The 14,653-nt window shown below is 45.7% G+C and overlaps 1 protein-coding gene across 3 annotated transcripts in view; it reads left to right on the forward strand.

Annotated features, from left to right (window-relative positions):
• MED13 (mediator complex subunit 13) overlaps positions 1 to 14,653 on the forward strand; it is a 157,171-nt gene that overhangs the window by 128,052 nt on the left and 14,466 nt on the right. For 2 of the 3 annotated variants that reach the window (XM_060259550.1, XM_060259553.1), the window contains 8 exons: positions 1,595 to 1,784; positions 3,340 to 3,778; positions 7,851 to 8,067; positions 9,699 to 9,890; positions 10,030 to 10,253; positions 10,590 to 10,732; positions 12,385 to 12,543; positions 12,674 to 12,862. In XM_060259550.1, coding sequence (XP_060115533.1) covers positions 1,595 to 1,784; positions 3,340 to 3,778; positions 7,851 to 8,067; positions 9,699 to 9,890; positions 10,030 to 10,253; positions 10,590 to 10,732; positions 12,385 to 12,543; positions 12,674 to 12,862 — 1,753 coding nt within the window. The remainder of the gene's footprint in view (positions 1 to 1,594; positions 1,785 to 3,339; positions 3,779 to 7,850; positions 8,068 to 9,698; positions 9,891 to 10,029; positions 10,254 to 10,589; positions 10,733 to 12,384; positions 12,544 to 12,673; positions 12,863 to 14,653) is intronic. The other variant, XM_060259552.1, reaches the window with a different exon arrangement.

Raw genomic sequence — 14,653 nt, forward strand, 5'->3', positions numbered from 1 at the left:
TGGGCTAGACAGCATCGTTCTCTCCTCCCCTGTGTTCAACGCTTAAAATATTAAAAGATATTTCCCAGGTGTTTGAACTCTCTGAATTCAGGCGGTGAGGGATTCTGCCCTACTGTCCTCCACCACCAAGGTTTCCTCAGCTCCCACCACCACCACACAAGAGCTGTGTTAACCAGTCATATGACAAAGTGATTAAACTGAGGCAAGGGAAGCCCAGGTTCAGCTGTCCGTTTGCCATGAAAACAGACAGCTCATCCCACCTCATAGGCTTGTCATGAGGATAAAACGGAGGCGGAGAGAGCCATATAATGCCACTCTTGTTGGGAAAACAGGACAAAAAAGCACTCCATAAATGGAATCGGTACCTGCCACTTCTTGTTCCCCACATTCCCACTCTGGCCAGCCACTGCAGATCAGTGAGCTGAATTTAGCCCCAGTACCTCTTGTGTTTTAATGGTGTGGGTCAGAGGTGGCCAAACTTGCTTAAGGTAAGAGCCACATGAAATAAATGTCAGCAGTGGTCATTTTGTAGAAAAAGAGGTGGTGGAGCTCATCCCGGGATTGTTCTGCAGCTGCACATTCTGTTCAGTGGACAAGAGGTGGAACTCTCAGAAGGAGGAGGTAGAACTCTCAGAAAGGTTCAGAACTGTGCTCCTGTGAGCTCCCGCTGAATCTGAGGCCTGAATGTCAGAAGGAAGGAAGGCAGGCAGGCAAACAAATAGATGGAGGGAGAGGAGAGGAGAGATGGAAAGAAAGAAGCTTTAAATGCATTCTCCAAACTACTGTCTGGCTTGGCTTGGAGAAGTGATTTAGAGAGAGAAATGCCTTCTCCAAGCCAGCCAACGGGACGGTGGGGGCTTTGAGAGCCATACAATACGTGTGAAAAAGCCACATGTGGCTCCCAAGCTGCAGTTTAGCCACCCTTGGTCTGGGCAAAACAGCCCTTTCCATTAGATTGTGCTCAAGGATTTATTATGCTGATAGAAGAAGCAGCTTGCATAACGTGTGAATTTATGCATACTGAATTTATTCAACATGTGTGTGGGCACACAGGCACACTGCCACTGGAACTCCTGAGCTAATACACAAGAAAGTTTTGAGTCTACAGGTCTTAATAAATGGCAGCGTTGCTGCTTCAGAGATGTTTGGGTTCCAGTGTTAAAAGCATGCGCCAGCTGCGGAACAACTCTGGTGCAAAGTATAGGAATACCTCGATGATCATATATAAGAACAACACGTACTCTGTCATTGGTATGGCAAGATTCTGCCTTGCAACTTTGAAAATTTATGTTTGGGTGCATCACTGTATAGCTGTAACAGGAGAAGCAGAGAGCCCTGCAATCTCGGCTGCAGAACTGAGTCCAGACGAGGGTTCTGCCAGCTTCTCTCTTGACTGGCTTTTGTATGCCATCTAGCTTGATTGTCCAGGAACAAAATGACATCAAAAGGGGATAGAGGGAAGTATGTGTCTTTTGTTGTGTATTTCAACGGCATCATCGCCTACTTTGGACTTGACTTGCACCGTAATAGCTGGCTCACCAGCAATTTATACAAATTGCTGAGTTCCTATTTTCCCCCCTCTTCCTTTCTGCAGTCCTGCAAACTTGGCCAGCATCGCCCGATCTGTAAACTGTTGCCTGATGGGATCATGAGAGTTGGTTCAACTGCTTCAAACAAGCTTTCCGAGAAGGCTGTTGCGGAATGGTTCTCTCAGGCAGCTCATGCCAACAACGAAGCATTCTCTAGGCTCAAGCTGTATGCTCAAGTCTGCAGATACGATTTGGGTACAGTTCGTTGCCTTTCCTAAACCCTTCCCCCACCTCCCCAGAAGGGTATTTAATTGCAGATAATAAAATATTAACTGCGTGGGGGGGGGGGAGATAATAAATGAGTGCTGAAAATGTTGCTGAATCGCAAATAACATTGGCATTGTAAAAATGCAAACGTATCCCAATATTTGGACTTGCAGAGGACGAGTGCAGGGCAAATCATTGACTTGGTTTGGCCTGTCTCTTTGACACAGTGTTTGAGTAGCAACTCTGGGTGGTTGATGTAACATTGCCGACTGGTGTCCAAATGTTTCCTTTTATTTATTTTGTGCCGGTGCCCAAGTTTTACTAAATAAATATAAGTATTAATAACCGTAGGGAGATACTGGCTCATCAGGTTTTGAATAGCCCAGCAGTCTCCCTGCATTCAGTGGCTTTCAAACGTCATAAGAACCTAAGAAAAGCCACAATGGATCATGCTAATGGCCCATTCAGTCCAACACTCTGTGTCACTTAGTGGCCAAAATGCAAGGGCCATCAGGAGATCCACCAGTGGTGCCAGAACTCCAGAGGGCCCTCCCGCTGATACTCCCCAAGCATCAAGAATATAAAACTATCGCTGCCCCAGACTAATAGCCACTGATGGACTTCTGCTCCAGATGTGTACCCAGTTCCCTGTTGAAGCTGTCTGTGCTTGCAGCCACCACCACTTCTTGCATCAGTGAATTCCATGTGTTCATTACTCTTTGGGTGAAGAAGTACTTCCTTTTATCTGTTCTAAGCTTACTGCTCATTAATGGCATTGGGTGTTCATGAGTTCATGTATTGTGAGAAAGCGAAAAAAGTACTTCTTTCTCTACCTTCTCTATCCCATGCATAATCTTGTAAGGCTGTCTATCACGTCACCCCTCGGTCATTGTTTTTCCAAGCTAAAGAGCTTTAGTCTCTTTATCCTTTCTTCATAAGGAAGGTGTCCCACCCCCTTAATCGTTTCAGTTGCCCTTTTCTGCACTTTTTCCAATGCTTCATGTCTTGGGAAAGTTTCCAGCAGGGAATCAAACCAGACCTGAGTCCTGTTCCAAAAATTAGTCCCCAGTGGCTCCCCTTCCCCAGTGAAATGGAATTAAATCGGAACCTACAATCGATAGGTTGCCTTGAACTTGAACAGAGACCAGAACTCGGTTCTGAATTATTATTATTTTTTTTTAAATGGGGTTGGTTCTGTGCCAAGGCATCAAAGAGATTGCAGCATGGTGGGATTCTGTTTCTGCATCATGTTGTTTTGCTAGGCAACCTCTGCATTGATGTGCAGTGTGCATTGCCATCTTCTAGCGTGTGCAGTTGGTTTGCAGAGGCACCATTGGGCTGTACTGAGAATGACCCTGTGAAGATGCCTAGTTCTCTACTGTAGCTATACATTTTAGAGAAAAAACTTAAGTCATCTTCCAGGGAAATGCTGGGTATGGGTATGGGGTATGGCCGTTCAAAGACACCCTGATGGGAACAAACAAAAACCATGTCTCATAATATCACCTAAATCCATTTTTTCCTGTCTCGTTTTTGTTTCCAGGTCCTTATCTTGCCATGCAGCTTTTGGACAACTCGTTGCTCTCTCAGTCAAGCTTGGTTGCTCCCACAAACCATTCTGCATCCTCCCAAACTCAGATGGCGGGCAGCTCCACCCCTTCCTCCGCCCCTTCCTCTGCTAGCAGCAGTGCCGTGACAATGAACTCGACCAGTGCCATGGCCCCCACTGCCACTACAGGCAACGCCACCCTGACCACCTCTTCCACTTCCTCCTCCTCCTCCTCCTCTTCCAGCATGAGCAGCGGGATATCGGCGAACAAACCTTCTTCGTTCCCTCCCTTTGGCAGCATGAACAACACTACTACTTCCTCCCTGTCTACACAACCTGCGGCAGTCCAGAACGGGCAGGCAGGGGCACAGCAGCAGCCAGCTGGGGAAGGATCATCTGGCCCCGTGCAGCCACACCTGGAGGTTTCGGAGAGGTAATCCAGCACGGATTTGTTCCAGAAGTGCCTTTGGCGATTGAATTTTATTTTATTATTTTTTTTAATTTAAAGTTCCTATTAATTTTTTCCAAAATTACAAATAAACAGGCGATACGAAAATACAGTACGCATAACGTAAGACAAAGTACAAGAATGCATCGCAGCTAGAGCAGGTTAAAAGTAAATCATTTTCTGATATAACTCATTGGTAGGTAAGTAATCATTTTGTAACGGGTAGCAAATTACAGGATACCGTGGTCTTACCAATTTTCTATCGTATTGTGCAGGAGAACAGTTAGAAGTAGTAAAAGCCGGTTTACTTAAAATAAACAATTGGATTTTTTTAAAAAAATCTACAATAAAGATTTCACACCACAGTAATTCTGTGTGTGTGGGATATCTGCCTCTTCCTGAAGATTTTACCAATGCCAAAAATACATATGAAGCTGCCTTATACTGAATCAGACCCTGAGTCTGTCCAAGTCAGTTTTGTCTACTCAGACTGACAGCGGCTTTCCAGGGTCGCAAGCTGAGATTTTTCACATCTATTTGGCCTGGACCCTTTTTAGTTGGAGATGCTGGGGATTGAACCTGGGACCTTCTGCTTACCAAGCAGATGCTCTACCGCTGAGCCATCATCCCTTCCCCCTGCAAGTTGGAGGTGATAGGCTATGTTTTGAGGAACCTGCGGCATTTCATTTAGTATAAGCTTATCCTGTCTCCCCCACCCAAATGCATTGGAAACTATCAGTGCTTTCCCCATGCTTTAGCAATCAGCCCTCACAATGCTAACAGAAAGGGCAAAGACAGCCATGTTGGACATGCCTGGAAGCCAAGAGCTGGGCATTAATATGGGCCCGTAGAGATGAGCAACAACTAACACAGCTTATTCTGAAAGCACCCTCTCACTGGAGTAGGCATTTTTGTTATAGCCAGATGAAGATGAACAAATTGGTACTATACAATAATTGCATAATTATTGTATAGTAATTTGTATAACAGGAGTTGTATAATTAAGATTCTATTTCCCTCTGCACAAGTTTGTTTCTTCATCTTCATCTGCCTTGGTGTGGCCTGCCTTTTCTCCATTGTTTTAACCAAAGGAATACAATATAAGAACATAAGAAAAGCCATGTTGGATCAGGCCAATGGCCCATCCAGTCCAACACTCTGTGTCACACAGTGGCCAAATTTTATACACACACACAAACACACTGTGGCTAATAGCCACTGATGAACCTCTGCTCCATATTTTTATCTAATCCCCTCTTAAAGCTGGCTATGCTTGTAGCCACCACCACCTCCTGTGGCAGTGAATTCCACATGTTAATCACCCTTTGGGTGAAGAAGTACCTCCTTTTATCCGTTTTAACCCGACTGCTCAGCAATTTCATTGAATGCCCACGAGTTCTTGTATTGTGAGAAAGGGAGAAAAGGACTTCTTTCTCTACTTTCTCCATCCCATATACTTTAAAGCTGTAGGAGCAACTGTTGAGTGCTTGGTCTCCATGTATAAGTGTTGAACCTGTTCAGAAAAGAGGCTTCTGAAAAACGTGTTCTTCCTCACCAGCTTGGTTTTACGTCTTCTCCGATTGCATCTTAAGCAGACCTAAAACACTCTAAAATCTGTTCTTCAGTGGAGCTATTCTAGAGTTTGTACTTTTTGTGCTTTCAAAATGGACGAAAAGGATTTGGGGTTTGGGATTTTTTTTTTTTGTTTGTCAGTGGAATATCTAGCTTGTCTTTTTAGCACTTGATGCAATTTGAAAATGCAAATATATTTTAAAAGCTGTAACAATCCATGAGAAAGACAACACAGCTGATTACTTTTTAGAATCTGTTCATGTATAAGCTAGGCATGTATAAGCTAGGCTGGCTTCCCAAACTGAACTCAAAGTTATACACAATAACCAAACTTAGGAGAGAAACCTCTCCTCTGCTTTTCCCACTCCTGTCTTAGCTGCAGAGTTGCTGAGTTAAGTTTTTAAACTTGGTTATGTCAATATGTCCAAAGACCTAGACTTAGACCATCACACTCTGTGTTAAGGATCTTTTTGGCAAAGTTGATATGGCTTCGGTGCAGGGCTTCTTTTGAGCAGGAACGCATTGGAACACAATTCCGGCTGGTTTGGTGTAACCTAATATGGGGATGTGACCATTGTTCCCTTTAAGCTGAGTGAGCGTGAGCTAGCTCACAGATGTTTAGCCTCCAGCTCACACATTTTTGTCTTAGCTCAGGAAGGATGACCCCAGAGCATAATCATTTATGCAGGAGCTCACAACTTTAATGCTAGTAGCTCTCACAACTTTAATTCCAGGAGCTCACAAAGCAGAATTTTTGCTCACAAGACTCTACAGCTTAGAGGGGACATTGGGTGTGACCTAATATGCAAATGAGTTCTTGCTGGGCTTTTTCCACAAAGCCCAGTGTGAAACAATGGTGAAATCGGGGTGGAACCTAATACCCAAATGAGTTCCTGCTGGGATTTTTCTACCGAAAAAGCCCTGCTTCAGTGCATGGATGGAATGGAGAGCAAGGCAGGGGTTTAGCAGAAAAACTGGCAAGTTTATTGAGAGATAACAAAGCGCAAGCAAACAGTCAGAATAGTAGCCACATTTCCCAAGAATTGGGAAATAGAACGGGTTACTAAATTTAATGATAAGGACTAGGAACAAGTACTTCAGCACTTTCCTTTCGACTTAAGAGGTTTTCAGGAGCATGCATTAAAGGTGTCTTAGAGGTGGTGTGTTGCTTCAGTTAGGCTAGCCCACTTAATGAAAATAGTAAAAATTGTTGGAGAGGTTGCAGTAAACTGGAGACGTTTATTCACATGCAGTGGTTTTACTCCACTTACAGCAAATTTTTGGCAATCGATATTTGCAGAGATCGTTAAAATAACCTGGGAACAAATAAAACCTACTATTGAACTGGCCCCGCTCAACTTATTTATCAATTTATCAATGAAAACACCCAGTGTAGACAAAAAGCGCTTACCAACTTTCTTTTTGCTGCAGCTAGGGTCCTTATTTCTCAGTGCTGGAAGAATGCTAATGGGATTTCCTTGGATAAGTGGTGTGCTCAATTAAAGAATATAGCGATACATGAAAAATTAACAAATAAGATTAATTCAGGGTGAGGGAAAGAAAGATGATTTAAAGATAATTTGGAATAGTTTTATGATTTGAATAATTTATTTAATGGAATTTCCAGACTATAGCTCATTAAAGAATATTCTCTAATGGATAGACACCAGTGGCAGACCCACTTCCCTCATTCAGAGGCTAGATTTCCCCCACTTTCTGTCCCTTCACTGACTGAGCAGCCCTGGTAACATGTTTTCTACTTTGCTGAAGAAACTTTGTCTGTCCCATCCTGTCAGTAAGGTATATTTTGGCTGTTTGTTCAGCCCAGGAACCTGAGGGGAGGGATAGTTCACCTTTTAACGTAAACCCTTGAAAATGGCACTTGAGACACTTTTAAAATTCAAAAATAAAAGGAGAAGAGATTGGATTGATACCCCTTCTTACACTACCTGAAGGAATGTCAGAGCAGCTCACAATCTCTGCTACCTAATCTTAAATGAGTACACACATGGCCCAGCCCAACATGGCCTGGCCTGGCAAGGTCTAATTTATGTCAGATCTGGCTGTCATAACAAGTGAGTTCGACACCCCTGGTGAAACAGTTATTTGCACACCGAAGACGGGCTCAAGACTGGGGCCACAAAGGGGAGACAGAACGGTCACAGCAACAAACCAGGATTTAGTTTTCTACATTGGCCACCAGAAGCTAGTGCCAGTGTTTTTAAAAAAGAAATCTTAGAAGGCTGTCAGAAGTCAGTTGGGGTTTCCATACTGGTGGGGCAGGTCTCGGTTGCTCTTGGGAGTTTGACAGGTTGTATGGATAGCTTCTTGGATATGACCCATAAAGGAATGGTCTCATTTGGGAGCTGAGAAACAGTGGAAAGCTTGTCAGCTTCCTTTAATCTAGCCCTCATGGTCTTGCAGTTTGCTGAACACACAAGATTTTCTGTGCCTCTCAACTGTCTTCCTTGCAATCTCCTTCCAGCACGATGGACCGGGACAAAGTGGGGATTCCCACCAATGGTGACTCGCACACGGTCACCTACCCACCCGCCATTGTGGTCTACATCGTCGACCCTTTCACATACGAGAAGAAAGAGGAGAACAGCTCTTCCAACGTGTGGACTCTCGGCCTTCTCCGTTGCTTTCTGGAAATGATGCAGAGTCTCCCTTCTCACATCAGGAACATTGTTTCTGTGCAGGTAAGCTGGCGCACAGCCACAGCCATCCTCTTACCAAGATATTTGTATAGCAGCCCTGGCTTTCTCACAACTGGACTTGGGAGCAAGCCCTGCTGCCTAGTTTGTTTTATTTACAAAAGGATCCCGTCCCACCTCGGTCTGCCCAAAGAGCCAGGCCAGGAAGCTCTAGGGCGACTGTGGAGGTTTTATGTAATATTCAAATTGTTTCATCCAATTAGGTTTTTTGGTTCAATTTGGTGTGGTGGTGAAGTGTGTGGACTCCTATCTGGGCGAACCGGGTTTGATTCCCCACTCCTCCACTTGCAGCTGCTGGAATGGCCTTGGGTCAGCCAGAGCTCTTGCAGGAGTTTCCTTGAAAGGGCAGCTTCTGGGAGAGCCCTCTCAGCCCCACCTACTTCACAGGGTAGGGGGAAGAAGATACAGGAAGATTGTGGGGGAAGAAGATACAGGAGATTGTGGGGGAAGAAGATACAGGAGATTGTGGGGGAAGAAGATACAGGAGATTGTTATGGGGGAAGAAGATACAGGAGATTGTTGTGGGGGAAGAAGATACAGGAGATTGTTGTGGGGGAAGAAGATACAGGAGATTGTAAGCTGCTCTGAGTCTCTGATTCAGAGAGAAGGGCGGGGTATAAATCTGCAGTCTTCTTCTTCATAAAATCAAATACATTTGCTGCTTTTGTTGTCAGAAAATAGTCTGTTTTGAGTCCCCTGCTGGAAGCTCTGTGCAGGCTAGTAGCTAAGCTGATTTACAGAAGGTTCCTCTCTGACTTCCAGTCATGCGGAATATTCTCCCCCTGAGCAGGAGCACCAGACATTTGCCGAGCTATCCCTGGAGAAACATCTCTGCTTCCAGGTTCAAAGGGTGTGGGAAATGAGGGGTGAGAGTGCTCCGTGGCAGTAAAGCCCCCTTCCCTTGTCTATGGAGGCCACTTTGCCACAGTGTCCTGTTTTCTGGGCTGCTTGTGAGCACTGTTTGTACAATGCTTGTGCAATCCACGTACACTTTATTCTTTAGATGTGGGTTGAGTGTTTCTCATGTTACGCTCATGGCACATCCAGCTACATGTATGATATAAGCCCCGTATCCATCCAGATGCTGGTTTCTGATTTTGTCAGAAAGAGCCAACACACATTCACTTTACAAATAGATGGTATTGATGATGGTATTGGATTTATATCCCGCCCTCCGCTCCAAATCCTAGAGTCTCAAAGCGGCTCACAATCGCCTTTATCTTCCTCCCGCACCGCAGACACCCTGTGAGGTGGGTGGGACTGAGAGAACTCTCACAACAGAAGCTGCCCTTTCAAGGACAACTGTTGTGAGAACTATGGCTGACCCAAGGCCGTTCCAGCAGTTGCAAACGGAGGAGTGGAGCATCAAACCTGGTTCTCCCAGATAAGAGTCTGCACACTTCACCACTGCACCGAACTGGCTCTGGCATGCAGGGTGTATTTCCTGTAACATCCAAAAAGGACATATGAAGGAGAGAAATGCTGTTGATAGTCTGTCCCCTCGGTATGAAGACTTCCACAGGAGTCAAGTCTAATATTGGCCAGCTGATGCAGTAGCAGTGACCACCTGGTATTAAATACATTTCAGCTAATATTTCTGTCTCTGGTTGTCTTAGCTTGTCCCTTGTCAATATCTGTTGCAACCTGTCAAGAATGAAGACAGACAGATCTACACCCAGCATCTAAAATCACTGGCATTCTCAGCCTTTACCCAGTGCCGGAGGCCGCTCCCAACATCAACCAATGTGAAAACGCTAACTGGATTTGGCCCAGGCTTAGCAATGGAGATGGCTCTGAAAAGTCCCGACGTGAGTATTAAAGAGGCAGATCTTGAATTGGGGGCCACGGGGAGCAGATTTAGTTTTTTAAAGCAAGCTAGCAGAATGTAAAGTATATCCAGCGTGACAGATAATCTTGCGGGTTTGTGTGTGTGTGTGTGTTTTATAGAGACCAGAGTGCATTAAGCTATACGCACCTCCATTCATACTGGCTCCCGTCAAAGATAAACAGACCGAACTGGGGGAAACGTTTGGAGAGGCCGGACAGAAATACAATGTGCTTTTTGTGGGCTACTGTCTATCTCATGATCAGAGGTGGCTTCTTGCGTCGTGTACGGATCTATACGGGGAGCTGCTGGAGACCTGTATCATCAACATCGATGTACCAAACAGGTAAATGGAGAGCGTGTAATGAACTTAACCTTTGGGCCTGGCCTCTTTGCCACCTATGCAGCGCTTAACCCCCTGTTGACTTCAGTCATCGGACCATTGCAGTGGAATAATTTACTGCAATTTCTTTCATACACAACTCACTGTGGTGTACATGAGCAATTTCCTGTCTAGCACCTGAACAGACTTAGTGCTGCGTAGTTGGAGGCGAGGCTGCTACATCGTCTGCCTTTTGGGCCGTGTGCCCAGTTAGTGCTGAAGCGATCCGTCGGTGCAGCCTGAAAAACAATCCATCTGCGCGCTCAGTTTCATTGGCTGATGAGTCGTGTTTCCCTTTAGGGCTCGTAGGAAAAAAGGGTCTGCTCGCAGACTGGGCCTCCAGAAGCTCTGGGAGTGGTGCTTGGGGCTGGTGCAGATGAGCTCGTTGCCATGGAGAGTCGTCATAGGCCGGCTTGGCAGAATAGGCCACGGAGAACTGAAAGGTAACGCGGAAACATGTCGTGAAAGATTTTGTTTTGCTTGTCGCTCACGGAGAACTAGCGATTTGGGAGAAGCGTGACCCCTGATGAGTCAGAATGCTTTCCGTCCCACTTTTTGTTAAGACTAGCTTTCAGATTGGTTTGGGATTATAATCCACCATAAAATAAGGATGTGAGTGTGAGTGGATTCAATGCAATAAAAGGGAGGGGCATGTTTGTAGTTCACCATTCTATCTTGGGGGGGTGGGGTGTGTGTGGATTGGAGGATGTTCTCCTTTGTGTGCTTGAGTTACTTTTAGTATTACCTGCTTGGTGAGTTTAGAAGAAGATGATGATACTGGATTTATATCCTGCCCTCCACTCGGAAGAGTCTCAAAGCGGCTCACAATCTCCTTTACCTTCCTCCCCCACAACAGACACCCTGTGAGGTGGGTGGGGCTGAGAGGGCTCTCACAGCAGCTGCCCTTTCAAGGACAACCTCTGCCAGAGCTATGGCTGACCCAAGGCCATTTCAGCAGGTGCGAGTGGGGAATCAAACCCGGTTCTCCCAGATAAGAGTCCACACATTTAACCACTACACCAAACTGGTGTGTGGCTTAATATGCAAAGGAGTTCCTGCTACAAAGAAAGCCCTGGAGAAGCCCCTTCCTGCTGCTTGGCCACACTGGGGCAGTGTCTAGAGAAGGGAGGGGTTCCTGAAGACACAGAGGACCTGCTGAATCCCTGCAAGAAGCAGGTGGCGGTGTTCTAGAACAGAAGTGATACAAAGTAGGAATTGTGGAGTTGTTTTTTTTAATTAATTTTTAATTTTTTAATATGAAAAAAAGCTGTCAGACTATACAGGCCTGTCTTTCTTTCTTTTTTTGTACAGAATAGAAAAGTGAAATAACTAAGCATGGACTATCTAGCAAGCTTAGAAGCCTATTATTTATTTTAATTTAGCTTATTTGTAGCCTGCTTTTCCCACTGTAGCTCAAGGCAGATTACAGAGTAAAGAAAGGGAGGGGGAATGTAGCTGTATAAGGTAAGATCCAGTGACAGACAGACAGACAGCCTTTATTGGCATATCAAAGATAAAGGCACATTAAAAGTTTAAACATACAGTGAAGGGACAAAGCAAGGCTTAAACGAAATACATCAGTTAATCGCTTCCCTGGTTTGAATTGCAAGCTTGAAGGAAACAGGCAACGTTAGAGGTTGTAAGAGGGTTGTAACCAGAAAGTAACCGCTGGACCTTAACTCTTGTCAGGAAGGGCACACCATGTACAAAGAAGGGGATTCAAAACATTTTCTTGGAACTTAATGCAAAGTGGACATGTTAATAAAACGTGAGAAACCGATTCAGTAGCTCCCAAACTACAGGGGCATCATCTAAGTTGATAGGGAATTTGTTGACGTCTTCCGGAGGAGATGGCCGATGGCAGTATATTAAATCTGGCCAGCAGGGATGCCCTTCTTTGCTGAGGGGCCAGCGAATGGTGCAGACCTTTGCATGTAAATAGACAGGAGTTACAGCTGCCATTCCCCCCCCCCCTCCCCCGAGTAGGCTGCAGACTTGGAGAAGTCCCTTCTGTCCCTACCGTTGGCATCTCAGAAGTGACTGTTTCCGTGTTATTAAACAATGTCCTAGACAACCTCTGCGGTTTTCCCTCCAGACTGGAGCTGTTTGCTGAGTCGCAGAAACCTGCAGTCCCTCAGCAAGAGGCTCAAGGACATGTGCCGGATGTGTGGGATATCTGCCGCCGATTCCCCCAGCATTCTCAGCGCCTGCTTGGTGGCGATGGAACCGCAGGGGTCCTTTGTCGTCATGCCAGGTACTTATGGGGGGGGAAAAAAATCCCTTTCTGCCACCCGTCGCTTCCCTGAAGGGAGTTTCTCCCCCCTGCAAAGCCGCCTTACTGATAATTTGAGGGGAACTCTCTTGTTCTTTCCTCTCTTTTTAAGATTCTGTATCAACAGGCTCCGTCTTTGGGCGCAGCACCACCTTAAACATGCAGACGTCTCAGCTCAACACCCCGCAGGACACGTCGTGCACCCACATCCTCGTGTTCCCCACCTCCGCGTCTGTGCAAGTGGCATCCTCAACCTACACCACTGAAACTGGTTTGGACCTGGCCTTCAATACAAACAATGGTTAGTTAGTGAACACGGGGCCAGATGATTATATCTGTGAATAATGCATTTGTCTATCTGGGATACATACATGCAAATCCGTATGCTCAATCCAGCTCTCTGCTCCTCCTCCCAGTAGCTTATTTATTTAACGCATTTATGAGCCGCCTGTCTGTCTTGGGGAATTCAAGGCAGATGACTATGTAAATAAAACAGAAATTCTGAAAAACACATAAAAGTCCTTGATTTAGAATCCCAATTAGAACTGCCGATAAATAAAAACTAAATCAAACGCAGTCCTCAATGAAACTGCCTTCAGCTGCCTCCTGAAGAGGCAGGCACAGCTCCCTGGGGAGGTTGTTCCATAATTGTGGGACCCCCACCAAAAAGGCCCTGTTGTGTGCTCACCAGATGAGCTTCTTTGACTGGTGGGGCTGTCAGGTGGGCCACTCCCCATTACCTTGATTCCCAGGCCACAACATGGATGAAGACAGACCCTCAGATACCCAGGTCTCCAGCCATGTAGGGCTTTAAAGGACAGAACTTTCAAAATGGGGCTTGGGAGTTGATCAGTCACCAGTGTAATTGCTGTAATATTGGGGTCCCGGTCAATGTTCCCTCTTATCTGTGGAGTCCGGTGAGCCAAAATTCTACGTTTTGAGTTGCTGTCATTATAATTGTGAGCTACTGCATTAAATTAAGAACATAAGAACATAAGAGAAGCCATGTTAGATCAGGCCAATGGCCCATCCAGTCCAACACTCTGTGTCACACAGTGCCAAAAAATTTTTATATATACACACACACTGTGGCTAATAGCCACTGATGGACCTCTGCTCCATATTTTTATCTAAACCCCTCTTGAAGCTGGCTATGCTTGTGGCCGCCACCACCTCCTGTGGCAGTGAATTCCACACATCAATCCCCCTTTGGGTGAAGTACTTCCTTTTATCCGTTTTAACCTGTCTGCTCAGCAATTTCATTGAATGCCCACGAGTTCTTGTATTGTGAGAAAGGGAGAAAAGGACTTCTTTCTCTACTTTCTCCATCCCATGCATTACCTTGTAAACCTCTATCATGTCACCCCGCAGTCGACATTTCTCCAAGCTAAAGAGCCCCAAGCGTTTCAACCTTTCTTCATAGGGAAAGTGTTCCAGCCCTTTAATCATTCTAGTTGCCCTTTTCTGCACTTTCTCCAATGCTATAATATCCTTTTTGAGGTGTGCTCAGGGGCCATGCTTCCTAAGCAGGCTGAGCTAAGACAAAAATGTATGAGCCAGAGTCTAAAAAACTGTGAGCTAACTCACATGACCTCAGCTTAGAGGGAACACTGGTCCTGGTAGCTGGCCCCTCTCAGCAGCCTTACCTGGAGCTTTCGGCCCTAGCTGCAGCTTCCAAACGCTGCTTGAGAGTAGCCCCTAGCAGAGGCCATTGCAGTAGTCTCCTCTAGATGTAACTAAAGCATGGATCATTGTGACCAGATCTGCCTAAACCAGGCTGAGGCTGGGGAGAAGCACTCTGAGCCACCACAGCCACCTGGTTTTCTTGGCGACTGCTGGGTCAAGCAGCATTTCCAAGCCAGGAGCCTGGCTCTTCAAGGGGAGTGTCATGACTCAGGGGGGGTCTTACCAATTGCTGCCACCACTCTGGGTTAAGGGTTCCCCTTGAGTTCCCTCCCAAGCCCTTCAGGCCTCCTTTAGCTTAGGCCAAATAATGGGCGTGAGGACCAGGCAGAGTGAACAACAGAAAAAAAAGGTTTATTTAAAAGATCAGCCAGTGCAATATAACAAACAAGGTGCCTTAAACAGTAAG

This window comes from Heteronotia binoei, chromosome 18 (genome assembly GCF_032191835.1).
Source record: "Heteronotia binoei isolate CCM8104 ecotype False Entrance Well chromosome 18, APGP_CSIRO_Hbin_v1, whole genome shotgun sequence".
Taxonomy (NCBI): Eukaryota; Metazoa; Chordata; class Lepidosauria; order Squamata; family Gekkonidae; genus Heteronotia; species Heteronotia binoei.